A 27,433-nucleotide genomic window follows, 5' to 3' on the forward strand; every position below is an offset into this window, starting at 1 on the left:
ACTGCCATCAAGGTTGTTTTAAGGCCCTTTTTCATGGTTTGCACCCAGCGTGCAGTGCTTGGAGACGTTTGGTGCCTGCTCTCTCCTCTCTGCTTTTTGCAGAGACCTTTCTGGCTTGGAATGCACGCTTTGCTCCTGGGGTCACCGTGACATTTGCTCTGTGTTTGTCATGCTGAGACAGTCTGAAAATAGTTGGAGGGAAAAATTGGTGTTTGGTGCACAGAAGAAGAAAGCGGTTATGGCACGAACCCTGGGGAGCAGCTTCTAAATAATGCTTCCCTGGTGGACGTAGAACTGAGGCTGCCATGAGGAGCTGCAGGACCATGAGGGAGATTTAGGGCCATGAGGAGCTGTATGGTTATGAGGGGCTCTGGGGCCACGAGGAGCTGTAGGGACACAAGAAGCTGTAGGGCCATGAAAAGCTGTAGGGTCATGAGGAGCTGTAGGACCATGAAGGGCCCTAGGGCCATGAGGAGATGTAGGGTCATGAGGAGCTATAGGGCCATGAGGAGATGTAGGGCCATGAGGAGCTATAGGGCCATGAGGAGATGTAGGGCCATGAGGAGATGTAGGGCCATGAGGAGATGTAGGGCCATGAGGAGATGTAGGACATGAGAAGCTGTAGGGCCATGAGGAGCTGCAAGGCCATGAAGAGCTGTAGTGCCACGAAGGGTTGTAGGACATGAGAAGCTGTAGGGCTGTGAGGATCTGTACAACATGCAGAAGGTTTAGGACACGAGGAAGATACATGTCCACAAGGAGCTTTTAGGGCCATGAGGAACTGTAGGGTCATGAGGGGTTGTAGGGACACGAGGAGAGGTAGTGACATGAGGAGCTATAGGGCCACAAGGGGCCATAGGGTCAGGAGGAGCTATAGGGCCACAAGGGGCCACAGGGTCATGAGGAGCTGTAGGGCCACAGGGGGCCATAGGGTCAGGAGGAGCTGTAGGGCCACAGGGGGCCATAGGGTCAGGAGGAGCTATAGGGCCACAGGGGGCCACAGGGTCATGAGGAGCTGTAGGGCCACAAGGGGCCATAGGGTCAGGAGGAGCTATAGGGTCATGAGAGGCTCTAGGGCCACAAGGAGCTGCAGGACATGAGAAGCTGCAGGGCTGTGAGGTCTCCCTGCTGCCTCCTCTCGCTCCTCACACGCTCCTGTTGAGCTTCCTGCAGCTGCATCTCCATTCTCCCCGTGGGCAGCAGAGGGGCTGCACCCCATCCAGCTGTACCCCCCCTCCCTCCCCCAGTTCCATGCCATGACCCTGGGAGGACAGAGGGATGGGAGATGAGGATGAACGCATACAACGCATCATTACCTGCATCAGTGGTCACAATTTGGGCATTAACAGCCCCAGGAATTCAGGAGGTTCTGGGCTGCAGGGAGAAGGAAAGCACTTGTGGGGCAGAGGTGGGTGGGACAGGGTGAGGAGGGAGGGAGGGTGGCAGTTGGAGGTGGGAACGGACAGTGGGGGGGTGGCAGAAGAGGTTCAGGTGGCAGTTGGAGGAGGGGTGAAATGGGGAGAGGTGTGGGGAGGGGATGGGGTGCGGTGGGGTGGCATGGGGTGGGATGGCAGGTGGAGGAGGAATGGGGTGGGGTGGGATGGCAGGACAAGGAGGAATGGTGACAGTTGGAGGTGAGAAGGGAGAAGGGGAGGTGCTGGAACAGGCCAAGGTGACAGTTGGAAGAGTGACAGGGATGGGATGGAGGTGGGATGGGATGGGATGGGATGGGATGGGATGGGATGGGAGGGGGATGGGGATAGGGATGGGATGGGGATGGGGATGGGATGGGGATGGGGTGGGATGGGATGGGATGGGATGGGATGGGATGGGGATGGAGATGGGGATGGGATGGGGATGGGGATGGGATGGGATGGGATGGGATGGGATGGGGATGGGGATGGGGATGGGGATGGGGATGGGGATGGGATGGGGATGGGGTGGGATGGGATGGGATGGGATGGGATGGGATGGGATGGGATGGGGATGGAGATGGGGATGGGATGGGGATGGGGATGGGATGGGATGGGATGGGATGGGATGGGGATGGCGATGGGGATGGGGATGGGATGGGATGGGGTGGGATGGGGATGGGGAAGGGGATGGGGATGGGATGGGGATGGGATGGGATGGGATGGGATGGGATGGGATGGGATGGGATGGGATGGGATGGGATGGGATGGGATGGGGATGGGATGGGGATGGGATGGGGATGGGGATGGGGATGGGGATGGGGATGGGGATGGGGATGGGGATGGGGATGGGGTGGGATGGGATGGGATGGGGATGGGGTGGGATGGGATGGGATGGGATGGGATGGGATGGGGATGGGGATGGGGATGGGGTGGGGATGGGATGGGATGGGATGGGGATGGGGATGGGGATGGGGATGGGGATGGGGATGGGGATGGGGATGGGGATGGGGATGGGGATGGGGATGGGGATGGGGATGGGGATGGGGATGGGGATGGGGATGGGATGGGATGGGGATGGGATGGGATGGGATGGGGATGGGGATGGGGATGGGATGGGGATGGGGATGGGATGGGGATGGGATGGGGATGGGATGGGGTGGGATGGGATGGGGATGGGGTGGGATGGGATGGGGATGGGGATGGGATGGGGATGGGGATGGGGATGGGGATGGGGATGGGATGGGATGGGGATGGGGATGGGGATGGGGATGGGGATGGGGATGGGATGGGGATGGGATGGGATGGGATGGGATGGGATGGGATGGGATGGGATGGGGTGGGGATGGGGATGGGGATGGGGTTAGAAGGCAGGTAGAGGGGCTCCAGGTCATTGAAAGGTGCCCAGATGGCAGTTGGAGGGTGGTAGGGTAAGGCTGTGAGGCAGTGGGGTAAGAATTGGAAAGATCCAGGTGGTTGGATATGTGGGGCAGGAAGTAGAGGTACCTCACTGGGCTGCTGGTGGGATGTGGGGGTGGGTGTGGGTGATGCTAACAGTGGGGGCTTGGGGCCAGCAGGGAGCTGGGGGCACTGGGGAGAGCACCTGGCTGACACTGCTTCCCCAACAGTGCTCCAGGGTCACAAAGATGGGGATGAGGCAATGCCCAAGCCTGGGGGGCACAGGGGTCGTGGCACTGATCCTGATCCTCTGCTCAGGTAGGACAGGGGAGTGGGAGGGGGATGTGGCAGGAGGGCTGAGGGCTGGGGGATACAAGCAGGAGTTGTGCACACAGGGCTCAGCATCTCGAAATGCTGTCGATTGCCCCATTCCTCTCAGTTTAAACGAAGAGAGATCGACGTGGGGGTTCTCCTCTCTTGCACTTTAGAAGTCGGTTTCAGCAGTGAAAAGAGATGCTGAACCCATCTCCCCCACGCCTCCCACCGAAAAATCTGTAAATTTAAATGTGGCATTGATTCATATATTGAAATCCCCTCAAAATCCTTCTTCTGCATGGAAGGGGAGGAGGGGGGGAATTCTTCCCACCTTGGTCCCCAAAGCAGAACCTCTTCCAGGCTTTAGCGGAGCATCGAGGGTCATCTACTCCGAAGTGATGGTGCCAAGGCAGCTGGAGCCGAGGCACGGGGCGGCCATGCAGGTCAGGAGCTTTGGGGAATGATGTTGGGAAGCATATTTCAGAGCTGGGATGCCCCCAGCTCCAAAGAGAGGGGTCTCCTCTCCAAACCGACCTCCAGATGGGGTTTCCTCAAGGGGAGGTGGTTGGAATGAAGCGGTGCAGACGCGCCGTGCTTTGGGTGTTTCAGGACGACATGGCCTATTTAATCGTGGCAGAGGGAAGCTACCACGTCGTCCATCTGACTCGGGCAAAGTAAGGCTCTGCCTCCTCCCCTGCCACCTCCAAGTGGGTCCCCTATGGGGTCCGCTTGAATTTCTGCTTTGCCTTACAGAAATCTGGTAGCCAAGGAGCTCCCGGTTTACACATACGGCGCCAGGGGAGAGCTGATCACCGAGTTCCCCTACATCCAGGTGCAGGGAAATTGAGGAACCCCCAAAACATCCTCCCCTCAATTCACCATGAATCCAAAGACTCCGTGCTGCGACTTTCACATCTCTTTTTATGGATGCATTTCTGAACCGGCTTGTACCTTGCAGGACGACTGCTTCTACGAGGGCTTTGTGGAAGGGTCGCTGGGCTCCATCGTGGCCCTCAGCACCTGCTATGGGATCAGGTAGGGCCGTGCACTGAACAATGCGTTGTAGATTTCGGTGTGGGATCAGGTAGGGCTGTGCGCTGAGCAATGCGTTGTAGATTTCAGTGTGGGTTCAGGTAGGGCCACGTGCTGAGCAAAGGCTGGATGGAGGGACGTGGTTTAGTGGGAGCTATTGGGAATAGGTGAACGGTTGGACTGGATGATCTCTTAGGTCTTTTCCAACCTTGGTGATTCTATGATTCTATGATTCTATGCGTTGTAGATTTCGGTGTGGGATCAGGTAGGGCCGTGCACTGAGCAATGCGTTGTAGATTTCGGTGTGGGATCAGGTAGGGCTGTGCGCTGAGCAATGCGTTGTAGATTTCGGTGTGGGATCAGGTAGGGCTGTGCGCTGAGCAATGCGTTGTAGATTTCAGTGTGGGATCAGGTAGGGCCGTGCGCTGAGCAATGCGTTGTAGATTTTGGTGTGGGATCAGGTAGGGCCATGCACTGAGCAATGCATTGTAGATTTCGGTGTGGGATCAGGTAGGGCCGTGCGCTGAGCAATGCGTTGTAGATTTCAGTGTGGGATCAGGTAGGGCCGTGTGCTGAGCAATGCGTTGTAGATTTCGGTGTGGGATCAGGTAGGGCCGTGTGCTGAGCAATGCGTTGTAGATTTCGGTGTGGGATCAGTAGGGCCGTGCGCTGAGCAATGCGTTGTAGATTTCAGTGTGGGATCAGTAGGGCCGTGCGCTGAGCAATGCGTTGTAGATTTCGATGTGGGATCAGGTAGGGCCACGTGCTGAGCAATGCGTTGTAGATTTTGGTGTGGGATCAGGTAGGGCCGTGTGCTGAGCAATGCGTTGTAGATTTCAGTGTGGGATCAGGTAGGGCCGTGCGCTGAGCAATGCGTTGTAGATTTCAGTGTGGGATCAGGTAGGGCCGTGCGCTGAGCAATGCGTTGTAGATTTCGGTGTGGGATCAGGTAGGGCCGTGTGCTGAGCAATGCGTTGTAGATTTCAGTGTGGGATCAGTAGGGCTGTGCGCTGAGCAATGCGTTGTAGATTTCGGTGTGGGATCAGGTAGGGCTGTGCGCTGAGCAATGCGTTGTAGATTTCAGTGTGGGATCAGGTAGGGCTGTGCGCTGAGCAATGCGTTGTAGATTTCGATGTGGGATCAGGTAGGGCTGTGCACTGAGCAATGCGTTGTAGATTTCAGTGTGGGATCAGTAGGGCCGTGTGCTGAGCAATGCGTTGTAGATTTCAGTGTGGGATCAGGTAGGGCCACATGCTGAGCAATGCGTTGTAGATTTCGGTGTGGGATCAGGTAGGGCCATGTGCTGAGCAATGCGTTGTAGATTTCAGTGTGGGATCAGTAGGGCCGTGTGCTGAGCAATGTGTTGTAGATTTCGGTGTGGGATCAGGTAGGGCCGTGCGCTGAGCAATGCGTTGTAGATTTCAGTGTGGGATCAGTAGGGCCGTGTGCTGAGCAATGCGTTGTAGATTTCAGTGTGGGATCAGGTAGGGCTGTGTGCTGAGCAATGCGTTGTAGATTTCAGTGTGGGATCAGTAGGGCCGTGTGCTGAGCAATGCGTTGTAGATTTCGGTGTGGGATCAGGTAGGGCTGTGTGCTGAGCAATGCGTTGTAGATTTCAGTGTGGGATCAGTAGGGCCGTGTGCTGAGCAATGCGTTGTAGATTTCAGTGTGGGATCAGGTAGGGCAGTGCGCTGAGCAATGCGTTGTAGATTTCAGTGTGGGATCAGGTAGGGCCACGTGCTGAGCAATGCGTTGTAGATTTCGGTGTGGGATCAGGTAGGGCTGTGTGCTGAGCAATGCATTGTGGATTTTTAGGATGTAAATGCATCTGCAGAGAGATCCTGCTTAGCCACAGCACAGAATCGGTGTGGAAATAAGCAGCCTAAAGATGAATCCCCCCCCCTAGGAGATGGATTTGATGATCCTTATGGGCCCCTTCCAAGTCAGGATATTCCACGATTCTGTGATTCTCTGAGCAACGCATAGCGTTCATCTGCAGCTTTTTAACTCTTCCCCAAAGCTTTGATTGCTCCTTCAAGGGCATCTCACGTCCCCCAAATGCTGGGCATGACGCTCTTTGTACCTCCTCACTGGATCCCTGCCTACAGGTTCACAGAATTGTCGAATCACAGAATCGTTCCGGTCGGAGAAGACCTCCAACATCCCCAACCCATCCCCACCAATGACCCCAGCCCTCAATTCCACACCCCCGTGGTTCTGAACACCCCCGAGGATGGTGACCCCCCCTCCCCCCCAGGGCAGATGCATCAATACATCACCACTCTTTGGAGAAGAAATTATCCCTAATACCCAACCTGACCATCACCCTATCGCTGTTACCTGGGAGCAGAGGCCGACCTCCCCCTCTGCAACCTCCTTTCAGTGCCACCAAGGACGTTTTTCTCATTCCATCCTTCCCAAACATACAGAGTGTGGACTGTTGGGGTTTCTGTCTGACGGCCCCAAGCCCTTGGGACGGCCCAGCCTTCCAGCACTTGGCTTCTTCTTCCCTTCACTAACCGATTTCAGAAGCCAAGCTTCTCACCTCTCTCTGTCCGAACGCCCAGAGGAATTCTGCAGATCGGGGACCTGCAGTACGAGGTGCAGCCGGTGCAGAACTCCTCCACGTTCCAGCACCTCATCTATCGCACAGAGCCACCAGAGGGCTGGGTCCCACCGTGCCAACTGCCCACGGAACACCCAGCCAAGGATGGAGACCACACCAACGGGAGCAGGGCAATGCTCAGCGTGGAGGTACGGGTGCTCTGTCAGCTCGGCTCAGCATCACGCAGGGTTCAGTGCCACGTGGGTTACGTGAAAGGTTGGGTTTTGTGAGCATCAGGGAGCGCATCTGTGCTGCACTGCCCCGGTTTGCTCATATGACATGGGAAAAACACATTACACAAACACGTCTGCCACTTCTGTGCCAGTCAGAAACGTCCATCCCACGTTTCTCAGAGGAAATCAGTTTGTTCTCCATTTTCTGATATTGCTCAAGTGCCCGTTTTCAGAAGGAGAAAGAGCAATTATTTGCTTTGTCAGTGCTTTCTGGGGCTGGTGAGGACGTTTGTCATCGCTGTCCCTTGTGTCAGGAGAGCTGAGACGCAGTGTCATTCCTGCACCTGTGAGCAGGGACTGCTGGCAGCTCCAGTCTGGCCAATGCCAGCACGTTGTGATTGCATTTGGGGCAAGAAATCAGGAGGGAAACGGTCCAGTGCTTTGATTGCATTCAAGCCCTGCAGATCACACTGCAGCGCTCCAGAACACCTACAAGGATTTTCCACCTCCCAAAAGCAAAGCTTTGAACCCAAAGATGCCATCCTGGGCTCAGGACGTCCCCGTGGTGAGGTGACACTTTGCAGGGGTGGGATGTTGCTGCCATCGAGGCTGCTGTTGGACTGGATGGCATTGAAGGTCTGTTGCAACATGGATGATGCTGCGATTCTACGCCACGCGTGGAAGATCACGCATTGACCAGTTGCTGTCAGCAATTCATGTACAAAATGCAGAAGCCCAAGGCTGAGAGTACCTGCCATCGATAGGCTCCCACTGCTGTGACGTGTTGATGCTCTGGGGACATCAAAGCCCAACAGAACAAAGCAAGAGCCATTCCAGTGCCTTTCCAGTGCCTGGAGCTTCAGTCCAGGAGCGCTTGGAGTCTTACAGCAAGGAGCTGCTGGCCTCCTGCTGTTTGATGGGCAGAGCACAGCTCGGGTGCAGAACAGCTTTTTGGTGCTGCATTTCACGGTCTGAGCGATAGGAAAATCATGCAAAAGTTGAACACGAGCAATGACACCCAATCTACAACCACATTCTGTCTCTGAATCTTTCTGTTCTGTCCCTGATTACTCACTGCACTCATTTATGTTTTTTCCTTCTCTATCACGTAGCCTCTGTGTTCTCGTGCTCAGATCACCAGGGAAATAATCTTGCATCTTGGATCTGCAAAGCTTCGGAGCCCTGGGCAGCCCCTGACAGGCGATTTGTGTCATTTGTTCCCTCTTGCAGGAGGTGCCCGGTTTCGAGATGCTGCCCATGTCCACCAGATACCTGGAATTAGCTCTGGTCACCAACAAGGAGCTGGTGAGCGCCAGGTGCCATTGCCACGGTGCTTTGCTACAGCCGTTGTGTTGTGTTGGAGGCACTGAACGCTTCCTCTGAAAATAAGGCATGTGGTGCCCCGCTGTCTGTAGAGAAGAACCCTGTCATTCACGTGCAGCCGACCCAAGCACTTCTTTAGGCAGCGTGCAATGCTGTAATCAGAGGCTGAGAGAGAAGGAATGGTTTTAAAACAAGTGCTGGGGGCTGGCTGCTGTAACGTGCTCAGGGACGGATCCGAGCGGTGCTTTCAGGGTTCATCTGAGCACTTGAGAATGACACTCATATTTATTGGAACGGAACGATGTGTCAAAGAGTCCTATGGGAATGCAGGTCCTGGAAAGGGTTTTGTTTAACAGAGGCTATTGCAAGCAAGCACACCTTTCCCTGCGTCGTGTTACTGAACGAGCAGGTTCCTGTCTATGCCAAAAGTTCATCTTCCCGAAACAACAGAGCCTCAGTGGGGTGGCAAACCCCACCCTGTGGGTCACAGAATCACAAAGACTGGAAAAGAACTCCACGATCCCCAAGCTCAACCCATCCCATCCCATCCCTCAGTGGCACATCCCCATTAAACGTGGAGGTTGGTGGCCCTGTATGTGGCAGGGGGGTTGGGGATTCATGATCCTTGAGGTCCCTTCCAACCCTGGCCATTCTGTGATCTGTGATCCCCATGGTTCTGGAACCCCTCCAGTGACCTCCAGCTCCCTGGGCAGCTGTGCAGTGCGCCACCAGCTCGCATCCTTCCCATGTTGTTACTTTCTGATCCAGGTCTGAGTCCCTTTGTGCCTTATTCAGTGCATCTTTGCACATCTGCACAGCCAGGAAGCAGCTGAGGGGGGATCTGTGGGGCTTCCTGTTTGCAGCCCTAGGCCATAACTTTGTCTCTGCTCCCCTTCCAGTTCAAAGCCAACAGACACAACGAGACCCTGATGCTGCACCTCTTCATTTCCATCAGCAACATCCTGAACACGGTGAGTTCCCATGGGAGAACGCCAGCAGCGCTCGGTGCCAAGCCAGGAGCCTGGGGAGGGGATGGCCGCTGTGTCTGCAAACACTGCCAGGCAGCAATGAGCTCCCGAATGATGTAAAACCCAATTCCACGGCTAAAAAATTGCTTCAAGTGTGAGTGAAGCCAATTGAGAAATAATTGTGAAATTATCCCCTTCAAGCTGCTCGATGGAATATGCATTATCAGTGCTAAATGCTTCCTGGTAGCTCATTATATTCTCCCTCTCTCTTCATTATCTTGCTTTGAACCTCTGGAAAGAACATTGATGGGGCACTGGGGCGGCAGCCACAAGCTCAGTCACTCCAGGCTGGGCAGAAAGCCCTCCTGCATTACCATCATGCAGGAAAACAAACACGGCGCTCAGCCACCAGCGCTTGGCTCTGGATCTTGGCTGCTGAGCCAGTTCCAGAGAGAGGCAGGAGGCAGGATGGTGGGATCGCAGACGCCTGAGGTTGGAATGGGAAGCACAGAGCTGTCTAGGTTGGCCAAGACCTCCTGGCTCACCCAGCCCAAAATCACAACAATGTGTGCTCAGGTGGGCAAGAGGGCCAACGGCAGCCTGGCCTGCATTGGGAATGGTGCAGCCAGCAGAGCAGGGAGGTGAGCATCCCCTGCACTCAGCTCTGCTGAGGCCGCACCTCGAGGGCTGGGTTCAGTTTTGGGCTCCTCACTGCAGGAAAGATGTTGAGGCCCTGCAGCGTGCAGAGAAGGGCAGCGAAATGGTGAGGGGTCTGGAGCACAGGGCTGATGAGGAGCTGAGGGAGCTGGGATTGTGGAGGGTGAGAAGAGGAGCTCAGGGGAGACCTGACTGCACTCTGCAACTGCATGGAGGGAGGCTGTGGTGTCAAAGGGCCTGTGAGTTCTCCTTAGCAGGGGGGGATGGATGGAGGGATGGATGGATGGATGGAGGGATGGATGGATGGAGGGATGGAGGGATGGTGGGATGGATGGAGGGATGTGGGGCAGAGTCAGCCTCTTCTTTTGGCCTCTTCTCCCAGGCAACAAACAGGACACAGGACAATGGCCGCAAGTTGTAGCAGAGGAGGTTTAGGTTGGACATAAGGCAGAACTGTTTCTCTCAGTGCTCAGGCACTGCAATGGCTGCACAGGGAGGTGGGGGAGTCGCCGTCCCTGGCAGCGTTCAGGAGGCGCCTGGACGAGGAGCTGCGTGATGGTTTGGTGCTGGTGGTGGCAATGGTGATGAGGAGACAGTTGGACTGGATGATCTTACAGGTCGTTTCCAACCTTGTGATTCTATGATTCTATGATTCTATGATTCTATGATTCTATGATCCTATGATCCTATGATTCTATGATTCTATGACCTAGCAAATCCCAGCACCAAACCACATCCCTTGGAGCCACGTCCCAAACACCTCCAGAGTTGGGGATGCCCCCACCTCCCCCAGCAGCCCGTTCCAACGCTCGGTGGCCCTTTCTAGGGTGAACTTCTTCCAAACCTCCACCCTCACCTCCCCCTGGTGCGACTTGAGGCTGTTTCCTCCCCACACACCGACCCAAGCCCTTGCCGCCCGCAGGTCTACAGGAGCATGAAGCTGCAGGTCGTCCTCAGCGCGGTGGAGATGTGGACCTCAGAGGACCAGGTTGCGGCCAGGCAGAGCTTGTCCCACACGCTGCGGTCCTTCAGCAGCTGGTGCCAGCAGGATGCTGCAGATCGCCTCGGCTACGACCACGTGGAGCTGCTGCTGTAAGGGTGGCTTCCTCCCCAGCCTTCCTAATTCCTGCCCCTTCGTGCTCATCGGCCTTTTGTCCTGGCGGTATCTCACAAGAGATTTTCCAGCTTAGCCCGTGTTATTAATCAGCACGCATTTGTCATGCAAATTGGTACGCAGAGGATTTTAATTACGTTGCCCCTCCTTTTCCTTGTCCTCTTTTATGGCTTCCCACAGATCCATACACGTAGCGTACATCTTTCTTCCAATTCCACTACAGTTGTCCGTAACTGAATTATTATAATCTCATAGGCAGACTGGCCGTTCATTTTTCAGACTCACTAACCCGTTCTCAGGTGGTTTGCAGCCCAATATTTGAACTAAAGCTTTGGATGGGGGGGAATCAGAGCTCAGCCTGCAAGCTGTTTAAACACTTACTTTGTTTGTTTTTTTTTTAAGACCTCTCACTTTGCTCCCGTTTCGACTTCTTTCTGCAAGGAAAAAAATCATATTAAGGCACACGTTGTGTCTGTATCCGTGGTCATTCAGCAGAGAAGGGAAGCCACACAGCCAGCCCAAGGTGCTGGCATGGAGCTGAAAGGATGCCCGTGGATTTTGCTTTCAGAAAGAAGATCCTTGCTACCTGCAGCTGCCATTTTCCAGCTGCAGCCCCAGCAATGCATCCTGTAGCTGTGATGAATTTATAGTTTCTCTAATGCCCAAACCTCTCTGCTGCAGCGGTGAGCACTACAAGGAGTGGGGCTTTACCTGGAAGGGGATGGTGTGCCAGCCCAACTCCGTCGGTGTCGTCTCGGTAAGGAGAGGCCTCCCAGACCATAATATTCCCCCCGTAAACCGTGCTCCTATGCAGTACTTACAGTTCCACAGAATGATCAAATCATGGAATCATTCCGGTTGGAAAAGACCTCTAAGATCCCCGTCCTCAACCCCAACCCATCACTGCCACTAAATCACGTTCATCAGTGCCACATCTTTGTCATCCACAGTCCCTTTATGCCACATCTCTGTGACCCACAGTCCCTCACTGCCACATCTCCATGACCCACAGACCCTCAATGCCACATCTTTGTGACTCGCAGTCCCTTTATGCCACATCTCCAGGGTCCAAAGTCCCTCAGTGCCACATCTCTGTGACCCACAGTCCCTTTATGCCACATCTCTGTGACCCACAGTCCCTCAGTGCCACATCTTTGTGACCCACAGTCCCTTTATGCCACATCTCCAGGGTCCAAAGTCCCTCAGTGCCACATCTCCGCGACCCACAGTCCCTCAGAGCCACATCTTTGTGACCCACAGTCCCTCAGTGCCACATCTCTGTGACCCACAGTCCTTCAGTGCCACATCTCCAGGGTCCAAAGTCCCTCAGTGCCACAACTCCATGGTCCACAGTCCCCCAGAGCCACATCTCCAGGGGAGATGCCCCCACCACCCCCTGGGCATTCTGTGCCAACGCCTGACCCCTCATTTGGAGAAGAGTTCCCAGTTGGCACAAATTTCACATTGCTGGAAGCCTGGCTCTGAGCATCTCTGCACCCACGCCCTCTGCTCAAGAAGGCACCGACTTGTGTTTGTTCTCCTGCAGTTCTCTGGCCAAGACACCGTCCAAAACGCAATGACCCTAGCGCACATGATCGGCCACAGCTTGGGCTTCAGCCACGACGACGGGAAACAATTCCAGCACAAATCCTGCGACTGCAACTGCACCCACAGGGGCTGCATCATGGGATCACACCCGGGGTGAGTGAGTGAAGCCTGGCTCTCCCTCCGTTGCTTTGGGTGGGATTTGGGCGCTCGCCTTCTGCTGCCCACCTTCGAGTGCCTGCTGGGGTTGTGCAGGGGCTGTGGCTGCTGTAGATGAGACGGGAGATCCCAGCTCTCCCTGAGACACACAGTCACACAAACTCCTCTTCTTGCCTTCCGCTGGTGATGCAATAACTGTCTGTTCATTTTCCACCTGCTTCCTCCAAGTGCTGCTCACAGCTGGGTGAGTATCTCAGAACCAAGGGTGGAAAACATCTCCAAGATCATCCAGTCCAGCCATCCACCAACACAACCCCACCAAACCACGGCCCTCGGTGCCACATCTACACGTGCACATCTTCCAGAAAGTCACCTTGCACGTGGCAGGAGATGCTCCTTCCCCCCTCTCTCTTGTTGCAGGACCATAATGTAGAAAAACCGTTCCGCGAAAAACCGTTCCGCTGATTAACTAAAATCACCCGAAATGCGTTTCAGAGGGAGCCATCAGCACTCCTGCTTCTGCTTATGATGGGGTAAAGACCTCAGCAAGTCGGGGAACTGCATTTCATGGCCCTCTGCTCCTTCAGCTTTCACCATCATCCATTGGAACAGCAACCTCTTTGAGTCCACCAAGTGTATGTAGGTGGTACGGTTACACATATATAATCATTTTTTTTTCTTGCAGATCTTGCTTGGCATTCAGTAACTGCACTCTGAAGGAATATTACGAGGAAGTCATAAGAAAAAACAAACCTTGCCTGCTCAACATACCGCCTTTAAAACCATCCCTTTCCGAACTCTGCGGCAACGGCGTCCTGGAGAGAGGAGAGCAATGCGACTGCGGCAAAGACAAGGTGAGCAGCTCGGCGTTTCGCCACAATCTGCACGGCGGAATGGCGTTGGTAAACCTGCAGTGTTCTGGCAATTGTAAAAGCCAATGATCAGCAAAGGGAGGGTTTTCAGGCAGGCTTTCAGGGGGGCTCTGCGGGAAGGACGCGTCTTTGCATCCGAGCTGCTCTGTGTACAGGCAGATTATCGCCACTCGCCATCTTCCTGCCTACAAAATAAGAGCTTTTCTGTTTCTGTTCTCTTTTTTTTCTATTGTATTTATGCTAAAGTCAATGGAAGAAGTGCTTCCATCCTGTCGGTGTATCTCCACAGCTGTCACCCATGCCGTTGCAGCACTTCAGCAAGGCTGAATTTGCCAGCAAAAACTCGCATGCAATCCGTGGAGCTGCCATTTGTGCCACTCCATCAAAACGCAGCCTTCACCCCGACGTGTCCCCACGTGCACTGGATGTAGGCATGGGCAGAACGCCCTGCACCTCACTGCTGAGGGGTCTGCTCCAGGAAAAGCCACCTGCTGCCTGCAGAGCCCTGCTGGCTGCTCCCAGAGCTCTTCTTCTCCATCAGACATAGGGTCAAGCACGCCAACCACGAGCTTCCTTCCATTACAGCTCCTTTTGCTCCTCTGTTTTCCACCTCCCACACCTGTTCCACCTTAATGGAATTGGGGGTGTTCAAGGCAAGGCTGGATGTTGCGTTGAGGGACGTGGTTTGGTGGGAGCTGTTGGGAATAGGTGAACGGTTGGACTGGATGAGCTTTGAGGTCTTTTCCAACCTTGGTGATTCTATGATTCTATGATTCTAATCCACCTTCACTTCTCTCCACCTTTGGTCTTTCCTCCAAGCCACCGCTTCAGAACCCCCCCAGAACATCCCATAAAAAAGTCTTAACAACATCTTACCTTCCCTCTAAAACAACACATTACTCGTCTGGCCTCTCCAGGTGACCTAAAGTTCTCTGCCAGCAATTTGAGAGCTGTGGTCTTTGCAAAAGCCCCATTATTCCATCTTCCTCCATGTTTGTGTACCTGTGTAATAATAATAACCCTTTACTGTTTCCGTATCCCCTCCTTAAGCTAAAAAGCCATTGCTTTGTAAGGAGAGCTAAAGAGAAGATATCTCTTTTTTAAGGATACTCCAGGTATCCTTAAAAATCAACTCATTAACTTTGTTTATGGGACAAAGTTTGGGGTCATGGAATCACGGAACCATAAGGTTGGAAAAAGACTAAGATCGTGGAGTCCATCAGCTCTGACATCAAGAAGGATTTGGAGAGTTTGTAATTTTAAGGTGAATTATAGGTGGAAGAGTTGAAAAAGGGAAGGAAGGAAAGGGCAAAAGAAGGGGAGAATGATAGAAAGGGAGAATGAGCTCTCCTGTCTGCTCGGAGGGGTTTCCAAGCACCCTGGAAGCACCAAGGAACTCATTCTTAGAGCAGCGCTGTGCGGTGTGCAGGTTGGCTGATGAGCGGAGATGAGATGGAAGTGTTCATCTCGAGAGAAAAACAGGAGTTGTTGCAGCAGCGTTGACACGAGGTGTCCTTCCCTCTGCCAGAGAACTGCAGCAAGCCCAAGTGCTTGAAGAGCAGCAGAAAAGAGCAGGCTTCTCCCTCCCATAAATTCCTTTGATTACACGATCCTTTATGCTGGAGGTGTCCTGATAAGAAACTAATGCCACAGCCTTCTGGTGTGGTTTACTTCCAGGCATGCCTCAAGGAACGATGCTGCTCCTCCAACTGCCGGCTCGCCCCAGGAGCTTCCTGCTACAGAGGAGAATGCTGCCACAAGTGCCGGGTGAGCCACGGCACGAGCACTGCCACTGCACTCACAGTGCAGGGGAACCAATGTTTGCTTCTTTCTCTCCCTTCCCTTCCCTTCCCTTCCCTTCCCTTCCCTTCCCTTCCCTTCCCTTCCCTTCCCTTCCCTTCCCTTCCCTTCCCTTCCCTTCCCTTCCCTTCCCTTCCCTTCCCTTCCCTTCCCTTCCCTTCCCTTCCCTTCCCTTCCCTTCCCTTCCCTTCCCTTCCCTTCCCTTCCCTTCCCTTCCCTTCCCTTCCCTTCCCTTCCCTTCCCTTCCCTTCCCTCCCCTTCCCTCCCCTTCCCTCCCCTTCCCTCCCCTTCCCTCCCCTCCCCTCCCCTCCCCTCCCCTCCCCTCCCCTCCCCTCCCCTCCCCTCCCCTCCCCTCCCCTCCCCTCCCCTCCCCTCCCCTCCCCTCCCCTCCCCTCCCCTCCCCTCCCCTCCCCTCCCCTCCCCTCCTCTCCCCTTCCCCATTCCATCCCCTCCCCTTCCCCATTCCATCCCCTCCCCTTCCCCATTCCATCTCCTTCCCTTCCCTTTTCACAGTTTCAGCCAGCAGGAAAAATTTGCAGAGCGCACCAGAGCGAGTGTGATCTGCCAGAGTACTGCAATGGCAACTCAGCCAGCTGCCCTGTGGATGTGTTTAAGCAAGATGGAACTCCATGTGGCAACAACAACCGCTGCTACGAAGGGCAGTGCCACAGCCACGAGGCGCAGTGCAAGGCTCTGTTTGGCAAAGGCAAGATAATAACTGACATAAGGAATCAGCAAATCATCCCACGTGGAATTAGCTCTTGCCTTAGAAATGCTTCAGCATTTAGGCATCAGTATGGGCTTGGGCTGACCTGCTAGAAAGGAGGGAGCTCTGTGGACAAGGACCTGGGGGTCCTGGTGACCAGCAGGGTAATCATGAGCCAGCAGCGTGCCCCCATGGCCAAGAGAGTTGTTGGTGTCCTGGTTGGCCAACAGTTGACCAGCAGCTGACCATGAGGCAGCAGTGTGCCCTGGTGGCCAAGAAGGCCAATGGGGTCCTGGTTGGTCAACTGTTGGCTGCAGGCAGATTGCAGACTATAGAATCATAGAATCATAGAATCATAGAATCATGGAATCACAGAATCACCAAGGTTGGAAAAGACCTCAAAGCTCATCCAGTCCAACCGTTCCCCCATTCCCAATAGCTCCCACCAAACCACGTCCCTCAGCACAGCATCCAGCCTTTCCTTGAACACCCCCAGGCTCGGTGACTCCACCACCTCCCTGGGCATCCATTGCAGTGCCTGACCACCCTTTCTGAAAAGTAGTACTTCCTCATGTCCAGCCTGAATCTCCCCTGCCATAGCTTGAAGCCATTCCCTCTGCTCCTATCACTGATGACACGAGAGCAGAGGCCGACCCCCAGCTCCCTGCAGCCTCCCTTCAGGCAGCCATAGAGAGCAATGAGGTCTCCCCTGAGCTCCTCTTCTCCAGGCTGAACATTCCCAGCTCCTTCAGCCTCTCCTCATCAGCCCTGTGTTCCAGACCCCTCACCAGCTTTGTTGCCCTCCTTTGAACACGTTCCAGGGCCTCAATGTCTTTCTTGCAGTGAGGGGCCCAAAACTGGACACAGCACTCGAGGTGCAGCCTCACCAGAGCTGAGTACACACTATAAGTGCGTCCTGGAGGCCAAGAAGGCCAGCTGGGATGCACAGAGTGCGGGCAGCAGGACGGGGAGGTGCTCCTTCCCTCTGCTCTGCCCTGGGAGGGGGCACACCTGGAGTACTGCACCCAGTGCTGGGCTCCCCAGCTCCAGGTAGAAAGGGAACTGCTGGGGAGAGCCCAGTGAGGGTGCAGAGATGGTGGGGGCCATGTGGGGACAGGCTGAGCGCCCTGGGGCTGAGCACCTGGGGGAGAGGAGACAAGAGGGAATTATTACAGAATACTTTTGAAATGCCCCGGGGTTTTTTAACAGTAACTACACCACTACACAGGTGAAACAACACACATTTAAAGGCAGTGTAAGATATCTATTTACAATAGTCAGGGCAGCAGAAACGTGGTTCCCTCAGGCATTAGCTGCTGCAGTGCTGTTTAGCTGCATCTCGCACTCAGTGGGACAAGGGAATGGCACTTCTAGTAGAGAAGAACCAGAAATAAACGCACGATGAAAACAGCCATCGAAACCCTTCTTACGCAGCTGAAAGCAGCAGCACTCTCAATTTACACATCTACATTTCCCCCAGTTTTAACTGGAAGTGCAACGCATGCCCACATCCTCTTTGAGGCTCTCTCAGTTCTGTAGGAAGTAGCAGACTTCCCCAGGTCACGTCCCAAGGCCGTGGCACAGCACATGGGCTCCGCACTTCCTCCTCACCGACAGCAGCAGTGACCAGGACTTGAGCTGTAGGTTTCGCTATGAGCACACGCAAGTCTTCTGCAAACAAAACCACATTCCTCCGTGCTCTGCCACATCTACAAAAAGTTTGGAGCCTGCAGAGCCGCAAACCTTGCCCACGAAGGCAGCAGCGTTGGCCACGCTGTAGGCAACGCTTGGCGAATGTGAGGATGAAAAACTGGGGGCTCCCCGGGTTGGAAGTGGTTCTGTCTTGCTGAAACCCAACTCTGGGAGTTGTTTCTGACGTCTGACCAGAATCCTTCCTGTTCATACAGAGCATAACAGTAGGGATTCTGGTTTCAGGGTAAATCTAAGATACACTGGCACATTTGTTTTAATGAAAAAGAAAAAGAAAAAGAAAGAAAGCAAGCAAGAAAGCAAGCAAGCAAGCAAGAAAGAAAGAAATAGGCTTTGGAGAGATTTACAGTCTTTATCCCAATCTTCCACTCCAGATTATTCCAAACAAAGGAGCGTGGTCTGTTCTCTGACCGCTGATTGTTCCCTTGCAGCAAATCTCTCCCCCTAGCCACTTCATTACAGCCAAAAAGAGGAAAACAAGACACACACACACAGATAGAATCCATAAAACGCATCGGGCCATCAGAACACCCACAGAAACCATGGGGAGTTGCCTCACCACAGCAATCTCCTCCTTTCTCCCACTCCGCAGCCGCCCGCCGTGCCCCACTGAGCTGCTTCAGGGACGTGAACGCGCGAGGGGATCGCAGTGGGAACTGTGGCTGGAACGGCACGCACTACACCAAGTGCCTGGAGGGGTGAGCAGTGCGGTAACGGAGCGTGGGCATAGAATCATAGAATCACAAGGTTGGAAACGACCTGTAAGATCATCCAGTCCAACCATCTCCTCATCACCATTGCCACCACCAGCACTAAATCATCTCGTAGCTCCTCGTCCAGGCGCCTCCTGAACGCTGCCAGGGACGGCGACTCCCTCACCTCCCTGGGCAGCCATTGCAGTGCCTGAGCACTGAGAGAAACAGTTCTGCCTCATGTCCAACCTAAACCTCCGCTGGTACAACTCCTGGCTGTTTCCTTGGCTCCTGCTATTTGCCTGGGAGAAGAGGCCAGGCCCTTTGACATCACAGCCTCCCTCCATGCAGTTGCAGAGTGCAGTCAGGTCTCCCCTGAGCTCCTCTTCTCACCCTCCACAATCCCAGCTCCCTCAGCTCCTCATCAGCCCTGTGCTCCACACCCCTCACCATTTCGCTGCCCTTCTCTGCACGCTGCAGGGCCTCAACATCTTTCCTGCAGTGAGGAGCCCAAAACTGAACCCAGCACTCGAGGTGCGGCCTCAGCAGAGCTGAGTGCAGGGGATGCTCACCTCCCTGCTCTGCTGGCTGCACCATTCCTAATGCAGGCCAGGCTGCCGCTGGCCCTCTTGGCCACCTGGGCACACTGCTGGCTCCTGTTCAGCCCAGCACCAACCAACACCCCCAGCTCCTTCTCTTCTTCACTCATCCAGCCACTCATCCCCAAGCCTGTAACGCTGCATGGGGTTGTTGTGGCCAAAGTGCTGGTGGCATCGCCACCAGAGGCACTCAGACCCTTTCCTGAGAGAGATTCAGCCTCATTTGTCGCTGGGATTTGGGCACAAAAGGTTCCCAGCTTTCCTTTTCCAAGGGGTCAACTGGCTGCACCGCGTTTTCCTTTTCCGTTTGATAAGCTCTTCTCCAACCCCCCTGTTTTTGTTTTTTTTTCTTCCACCTTTAGTGCTATTTCCTTTCAGCACTGCCACCATTTGCAGCTGTCATCGGTCAGTATGTCCTGAAAGCACACCTTGAGGGACACCCCTGGAGAGGACACTGTCCTGCACAGCGCTGTCCTCCGCCTTTCAGCACATCACTCCCCAAGCTTTCCTTCCCATCCCTGTCCTGTGGGATTTGATCAGGACAATGGTTCGAGACCAAGGAGATCTGCCTACGTTGGGGATCTTCCCCGTGCCCAGAGGTGGCTCCTCTGCCCACAGCAGGGGGTTGGAAGCAGATGATTTCAAGGTCCTTCCAACTCAAGGCATTTGGTGATTCTTTGCCTACCTTGCCTTCCTTCATGCTTGCACTTCGGTGTTTCACCAACAACTGGGACACTGCTGTCATTGGAGCAGGCGCCAGAATGAAAATTCATCATTCAGCCTACTTTTCATGCTGAGCACTGCACAAGCAGAACTCGAGCTTCACTCTCGCCACCTCTGGCCACAGAGATGAGCTTCGGAGGAACGATACCTAAATCCTCCCAGCAGAAATATCAGTATTTCTCATGCTTTATAAAAAAAAAAAACAGGCGAAAGGTACGAAAAGCAAGGCTCAAAACAAGTGGGAAGCATCTCTGTGACTTCTTGAAAGCTCCCCAAGGGCTGAGACTGCCTGGCCCAAGGCACCAGCACCAGCCGGCAGGAGGGTCCGTGTCAACACCAGCACGGATCACTGCGCCCTCTGACGTCCCTGCAGACCTTGCAGCAGCCTGTCTGTCTGTCTGTCTGTCCATCTCAGGAACATCCTGTGCGGGAGAGTGCAGTGCACTAACATCAAAAGAGTGCCAGTCCGGCAAGACGGCGAGACCGTGATCCAGACCTTCCTGAACAACCAGCTCTGCTGGGGGCTCGAGTTCCACCTGCCTTTCGACACGCCTGACGACGGCTCGGTGAAGGACGGCACGTCGTGTGGCACAAACAAGGTACCCACAGACAGCTAGAATAGAGCACGACGGGGGTTAAAGGGAAGGGTTTTCTTCCTAAAGAAAACATTCGTGACCTCTGATGTCAGCCCCCGTCTGTTTAAGTCCTCCCTTAGCAGCTGGAAAACAGCAGTGTGTCGTGGTAGCTTTTGTTGTTAGCAGCACACAGCTGTCTTTCCATTAGAAAAGGGAAGTAAAAGGCTCTCCGCTCCTTTGGAAGCAACCAATCAAAGTCAACCTTTCTTTGCTGTGCACACAAAAGCACTGTGAATGTTCTTCCAAGAATAGGACTCATTTCTTCCCTGCGAGGCACTCAGAATGCCAAAGTCCTGTCAAGGCGGTGACGTACTGAAGGAGCATTTCTTGCTACCAGATGGCAGAGAACCGTTCTGAGAAAAACACGCATGCTGAGTGGCAAGGGAAGGAGCCCTTGGTAGACTTCCCCTTTCAGAAGAGATGGGTCCCATGCCTCTCGCCGCAGTCATCGCAAAACCAATTAATTTGCAAGGCCAAAAGCTGAAAATAAATCTCCTCCTGCCCAGAGGAGACAGCTGTGTGCCTCCTGAAGGTACGAGGAGGCTCCACGTTATTCACTGAGCGCACACCTATGAAGATCAGGGTGGTTGTGAGGGGTCCATCCACAACCCATCCATCCTCCCTGGCCTTGGGCAGGTACAGAAGGAGGGGTGTGAGCAGAGCAGGCATATGGGAGGCTTCATACAGGCCATTGGGTTTTTGCAGCAAACGAACGACTCCTGAAGCAGAACTGGTTTCTGCGCACGCTGCGATGCTCAGTTGGGTTTCTTCAGCCTCCCCTTTGGTTTGGCTCAGACCTGAAACACAACACCTTCCTTTTTTGCTCCTATTCCTTCCCCTTGTTGCTTCTTTAGAGAGAGGGGATGGAAAGCCCTGAACAAAGGAACAGGCTCTGTAATTTTATCCTCCTTCACCAGTCGGTGCCCTGTTCCAACACCTGCCATTGTGCCTCGGCACTAACAGCAAGCTGCCTCTCCCTGCAGATCTGCATCAACAGGACGTGTGTCAGCGCAGCTTTCCTCAGCAGTGTTTGCACAGCGAGAAAATGCCACGGCAGAGGGGTAGGTAGAAAACCTCGAGCTGTCCTTTGAAGGGTAGAGTGTGCGAAATGTCAATTTGCCTTTCAAAGCAATGCAGAGGTTCAGAATGGCTCCTGGCTCAGCAGCACAAACATTATTTTGGTTCCCACACATGACTTCCCCCCGGATCCTGCTCTGACAGCTTGCAGCCCTCTACCTCAGTGTTCACTGCCTTCCTCTGCCATTTTTCTTCTTCGTTCCCACAAACAATGCAAAAAAGTGACTTCTGCGTTGTAATGTTTCATCCTTCAGTGCAGCTGTCAGTGCTGCTGAATCTAAATCAGCCAGAGTTGGAGAGATCTTCTGAAAAATGCATGCTTGATTCTGTAGCACTGCTCTCCTTGCAAATGCCACAGAAATGGCAGATTTTGTACAACGTTTCGATGTAGTCTCACATAAAACCCACGTTTCAGGCAGTAGCACTGGCAGAACTTCTTCACACAGGGGTTTATTTATGATGCTACCCGTACCTGTCCCTCCTTCCAGACAGATCTCCCTGCAGAGGAGCAGATCTGTCTGGGTGTCAGCATGGATGTTAAAGGAGAGTTTTGCCATCACCTCTGTCTGTCTTTATCTTCATTTCGAATCACACGAAGGTGACAAATCCATTTGGGACACATTTGTGAAACGTTGAGTCGTCGTGGCAGAAACAGTTACAGCATCCGCAAAAGGAGGGCAGATCTGCAAGCAGCAAAGGCTGCAGAAGTGCTTTCTGATGTCGAGATGAAAACAGAGACATGCAGAAAGCACTCCTGCTAAGCTGGAGAAAGGCAAACGCAACCATCTCTCACCCTCTGTGTGCTGTCAGCTCCTCCTGCTGTGTTTGCAGCCTCTCTCTGCGGGACCATCATCACAGCAAGAGGGTGCAGGGGTGGATGGGGAGCTCCTGCTGCCTTCACGTCACCGACAGAGCAAACACACAGCTTGTGACAGCTGTGTCCAGGGCACCCGTCTGCCACCTGCACACAACAGAGGTTAAACATTTCCACGGTGGCTGCCAAAGGAGAGTGACAGATTTGCCTCAGGGTGTGGATTCTGCCGGGTCCTGAGACGAAGTGCTGGAGGCCAATCCCCAGGGGCCACCCAATGACTGCTGCATTTTTCATGCCGTAAAACATTCATTTTCTTTCAGGTCTGCAACAACAAGAACAACTGTCACTGTGATTTGGGATGGGCGCCTCCGGACTGCAGGGCAAAAGGGTTTGGAGGCAGCGTTGACAGCGGACCGCCTCCTTCTTACTATGGTGAGCACAGTGCAGGCTGTGGGGCAGCCACTCTGCACATCACACCGCCTCTCAGCACGGTTTTCTCTTGAGCAAGATTGCTACCCTTCCACCTGAGCTTTCACATCATTCCAGCCTTGGTTCAGGCATCTCTTTTCCCTGTGCTATTTAGCCACATCAGATTTGGATTTGATTGAACTTGAGCTTCGTGGGCCCCTTCCACTTTCTATAATCTGCTCAACTCTGCCCTATTCTACTCCACTATTTTAATTCTATTCTAATCTTATTCTATGTTAATCTCTTTTTTTCCTCTCATCTCGCCTCCCTTTTATCAGGGCAGTGGTTCTTGCCCTGCCTGCCCTCTCTGGCCACTCTCAGGGCACCCACAGTGCGGATCAATTCCATTAAGCACCAGGGCCAAGCAGCCAGCACGCAGTTCATTAAGACAGCTGACGAGGAGCGTCTGTTGAGCTCATCAGAACCCTCTTAGGAGAATTTTCCTCTCCTCTTAATAGACATCTCCAGCAGAGCTCCAATCCTGGGATGACAGGGCATAAATAAATATTTTCCGGGCACGTACCCCTGAGAGATGCTCTTCTGCCTTCCCATCTATTAGGCGTAACGACTTGCTGATGAACAAAACCGCAGTCACTCAGCAGAGCTGCGCTCCAGCTCCTGACCACGGTCGGCTTTCAAGCCCTTCCCAGGCCCTCTGTGCCCATCGGTCCTGATGAAGAGCTCTGAGCTCTTTCTGCTGATTGCTTGGCCAGGCAAAGGAAGCAGCAAGGGGCCCGGTGGCCCTGCAGAAATTGAGCTCTTTGGAGCAGTTAGCGCTCAGTGCCTCCCATCAGCCGCTCCCCCAACATCGCTGTGATATCTCACCTCCTGTGCATGGAGACGAAGGGAGCCAAGGGGCCGTGCTGTGCTCCTCAATCCACGGAGAGTGGCTGATGCTGTGAGCTGATGCTTAGGCTGCAGCTGGTGTCTCCGTGTTGGCTCTTCAGGAGTGCTGGAAGGAGGAAACCCTTTCCCACCTTCCCTACAAACAACCTCCCACCTTTCTTTATCCGCACGCTGAAGCCTCAACCATCAGTTAAGTTCAGCTCAAACCACTCACCCTTTCTGGCTATATTTGGGTGCTTCTTCACCTGCGTGCCCTTCTCTGTGCATCCCGGGAAGCTGCCTTGCTTGTGTGCGATGTCCTCAACCTCCTTGCAACGCAGTCCCAAAAGCTCATTGTCCCCAGGCCTGTTTAGCATCACTTTACCCTCTTCGATGAACACCTCACGGCTTCTGCTTGCTTCTGACAGAGAAGAGAACACTGGTAGCTCCCACTTGGGTTATCAGGGAGGTTTCCTAGGGCGGGCACATGAGCCCCTGATCCTTTGTGCACTGGGGAACACCTGACAAGCTGCCATTCCCTGCCAGCACGTTTTGTGTGCACAGAGTGTGATGCTCTTTGTTTTCTTTTCCAAGCGTACGGAGCTGCGGTAAAAGCCGCTGGAACGCTGCTTCTTCTCAGCCTGATTTTGGGCGTTCTGCTGTACAAGAGGGCTGACATTGCCGGCTATATCCGAAGGTAGGAGGCTCCAGCAACCAGCAGTCCCTACCCCAGGCTCTCAGGGTGCCCAGGGTTGGGGGTCGCCGTCACCACAGCACTGCAGGGATGTGGCACAGAGGGCTGTGGTGCGTTGGGCACGATGGGTTGAGGTTGGACGTGGGGACCTGAGGGGTGTTCTCCAACCTCAGTGATTCTGTGATTCCACGGTTTCTTTCCTTGGGGAGGAATGTAACCAACCATGTCCCGAGCTGGGAACAGAGTTCTCTCACTGCTGCTTCTTACCTGGAAATGGCTGCTAGAGCTTCATCGCTTTCAGCCCATTCTGGCATTTCATTTTTTCCATAGAAATTCTGAAATGAAAGCTGCCGTCTGACTTCAGGGTATTTTTTTACAAACTTTTACTTCTTCCAATCGGCTCTTCCTTGTTTCCCTCAGTTGCTTTCCCTCTTCCTTCCATTTTCACTTCCTTCCACGAAGAAAAGAGTTGAGAAAAGAAAGATTTCTGCATAGCGCGCGGAAGACAAGCGCTCCCTTCTCCTCTCACTGCTTTGCTTTCGGCCTCAAACAGCTGCATCTCACCCTGCACAAAACCCCTCCACAATGGTCACCGAGCACTTTATTTCATAGGTGGCGACATCAAAGACGGGACAGAAGGAACAACCCCACTCCTCCTCCTCCAGAACGGGTAAGCACTGCTCCCATCTCCATTAAAACTAACGCTCTCGAAGAGGGGGGGTTGGGAAACAGCAGCTCCTGGCTGCTTTCCTCCCATCTATGTTCTTTCCCAGCCATTCTTGCTCCTCCGGTTCCGCCGGTGCGAGCTGAGAGGTGAGGACGCACCCAAAGGATACAAATACTTGTCAGTATCCCTGCAGAAAACTGTTCTGGTTCGTGCCAAAAAAAGAGTTTAAGGTAAAAATACCAGGTTCCTATAAATAGAAGTGCATTCGGGCTGACTGCGCCGAGAGCCGACGTTAGCGTGAGAGCGCAGCTGCACAAAGCCCAAACAAAGCATTTCTTCTTGTCAGAAATGAGAATGCTGCTTATGTTTGAAGAAAGACAAGGTTTCTCCCCCCCCCCAAAAAAAAAAACAACGATGAAAGTCAGACATGGCAGAGGCCAGCAGGGGCTGCCAGGCATTGCAGTCGGCTCCCATCTCAGGCCGGGGGTTTTCCTGCAGCGCCCGTGCCGTGCTGCAGGAATGCAGCTCACCAAACTCCACCAGAGCTGCTGCAGTTGCAACAGATCAGCTTTCCCATGGATAAGCTGGCCGGAAGAAAGATATAAAGAAAGATATCCTCTCTCTTCTGGTTACAAAAGAAAACAGGCATGGAGCTGGAAAACAGAACAAAAAGAAGAGCAGTGACGGTGTCAGCTCGACACATAACTTCTGAAGAATCCTCTGCGGCTCACAGAGAAGTGAATTTAGAGGCGCAGACAGAGAATCGTATCATAACATAGAATGACAGAACGGCCTGGGTTGCAAAGGAGCTCAATGCTCATCCAGCTCCAAGCCCTGCTGTGTGCAGGTCACCAACCAGCAGCCCAGGCTGCCCAGAGCCACATCACAGAATCACAGCATCACAGAACTGTAGGGGTTGGAAGGGAGCTGCAGAGCTCATGGAGTCCAACCCCCTGCCCAAGCCGTTCCTACAGCAGGTCGCACAGCTCGGCATCCAGGCAGGTCTGGAACATCTGCAGAGCAGGAGACTCCACCACCTCCCTGCAGCCTGCTGCAGTGAACAGTAGGACCCATAGAGACACGTTGGGACCCACAGGGACACGTTGAGACCCATAGAGACACGTTGGGACCCACAGGGACACGTTGGGACCCATAGAGACACGTTGAGACCCATAGAGACACATTGGGACCCATAGAGACACGTTGGGACCCATAGAGACACGTTGGGACCCATAGACCCCACCACCTCCCTGGGCAGCCTGTTCCAGTGAACAGTGGGACCCATAGAGACACATTGGGACCCATAGAGACACGTTGGGACCCACAGACTCCCCCCCTCCCTGCAGCCTGTTCCATTGCTCCTCTCCTCACTGCACAGCCGTTCCTTCGCACACTGCTGCACAACTTCCTATGCTGCAGTTTCTGGCCGTTTCCCCTCGTCCTGTCTCCACTCCCCACTGATCAGAGTCCATCCTCGCCATGCTGCCCCCCACACCTCAGATACTGACAGACCTGGATCAGGTCCCCTCTCAGCCTTCTTTTCTCCATGCTGAACAGTCCCAGCTCACTCAGCCTTTCTCCATAGCAGAGATGCTCCAGGCCCCTCACCATCTTGGTGGCCCTGCGCTGAACTCCTCCCAAGAGCTCCCTGTCTGTTTTGTGCTGGGGAGCCCAGAACTGGACGCAGGGCTCCAGATGAGGCCTCAGCAGGGCAGAGCAGAGGGGGAGGATCGCCTCCCTCGACCTGCTGGACACGTTCTTTGCAATGCATCCCAGGATGCCATTGGCCCTCTTGGCCACCTGGGCACACTGCTGGCTCATGGCAACCTGTCGTCCACCAGGACACCCAGCTCCCTCTCATCCCCCATCCTGTACTGCTGCATGCAATTATTCCTCCCCAGATGCAAGACTCCACACTTGCTTTTGTTAAACCTCATCCGGTTTTTTTCTGCCCAGCTCTCCAGCCTGTCCAGCTCTCACTGAATGGCAGCACGGCCTTCAGGCTGTCAGCCAATCCTCCCAACTTCGTATCATCAGCATCCAGCCTGGCCTTGAATGCCTGCAGGGATGGGGCATCCACAGCCTCCTTGGGCAACCTGTGCCAGTGCCTCACCACCCTGTGGGTGTAAAACTTCCTCCTCATATCCAACCCAAGCCTCCCCCTGTAGCTGATGTCTCGGGATGCCGATGAAATCGAGCAGTGATGCTGAGGGTTCGCACTTAACAACCGCACTGCATCTCTGCAAACATGATGAATGCAAAAAGCCATCAAAAAGAGGAGAGCAGCAGGGAAGCCTCGAGACAGCAGGGTTGGAGGGAAACCCCAGCTCAGCAAGCAGAAGCAAAGACAGGAGGGGCTCTGGTGCAGCTCATCCTTGGAGACCGAGCATCCCCAGCAATGCCATATCACACAGGGTGCCATAAACAGCAGTGACACCACTTTCTGTATT

The 27,433-nt window shown here is 54.0% G+C and overlaps 2 protein-coding genes across 2 annotated transcripts in view; both read left to right on the forward strand.

Annotated features, from left to right (window-relative positions):
- Positions 1 to 1,618: 1,618 nt before the first annotated feature.
- On the forward strand, positions 1,619 to 25,212 carry LOC306954705 (disintegrin and metalloproteinase domain-containing protein 20-like; the record flags this gene model as incomplete). Its single annotated transcript, XM_079545864.1, has 22 exons — positions 1,619 to 1,672; positions 3,041 to 3,141; positions 3,439 to 3,568; positions 3,735 to 3,799; positions 3,879 to 3,957; positions 4,084 to 4,160; positions 6,725 to 6,911; positions 8,166 to 8,240; positions 9,158 to 9,229; positions 10,806 to 10,975; positions 11,679 to 11,754; positions 12,544 to 12,698; positions 13,387 to 13,555; positions 15,251 to 15,340; positions 15,887 to 16,079; positions 18,382 to 18,487; positions 20,219 to 20,402; positions 21,422 to 21,499; positions 22,650 to 22,761; positions 24,217 to 24,319; positions 24,929 to 24,986; positions 25,090 to 25,212. 22 exons carry the CDS (start codon positions 1,619 to 1,621, stop codon positions 25,210 to 25,212), a joined length of 2,457 nt encoding a protein of 818 aa, XP_079401990.1.
- Positions 25,213 to 27,164: 1,952 nt separating this feature from the next.
- The window catches only part of WDR73 (WD repeat domain 73), a gene marked incomplete at both ends in the record, with an annotated part of 7,691 nt that continues 7,422 nt past the window's right edge, over positions 27,165 to 27,433 (forward strand). The window contains one exon of the mRNA XM_079545875.1: positions 27,165 to 27,195. Coding sequence (XP_079402001.1) covers positions 27,165 to 27,195 — 31 coding nt within the window. The remainder of the gene's footprint in view (positions 27,196 to 27,433) is intronic.

The sequence above is a fragment of the Tetrao urogallus genome (assembly GCF_951394365.1).
Source record: "Tetrao urogallus genome assembly, chromosome: 1".
Taxonomy (NCBI): domain Eukaryota; kingdom Metazoa; phylum Chordata; class Aves; order Galliformes; family Phasianidae; genus Tetrao; species Tetrao urogallus.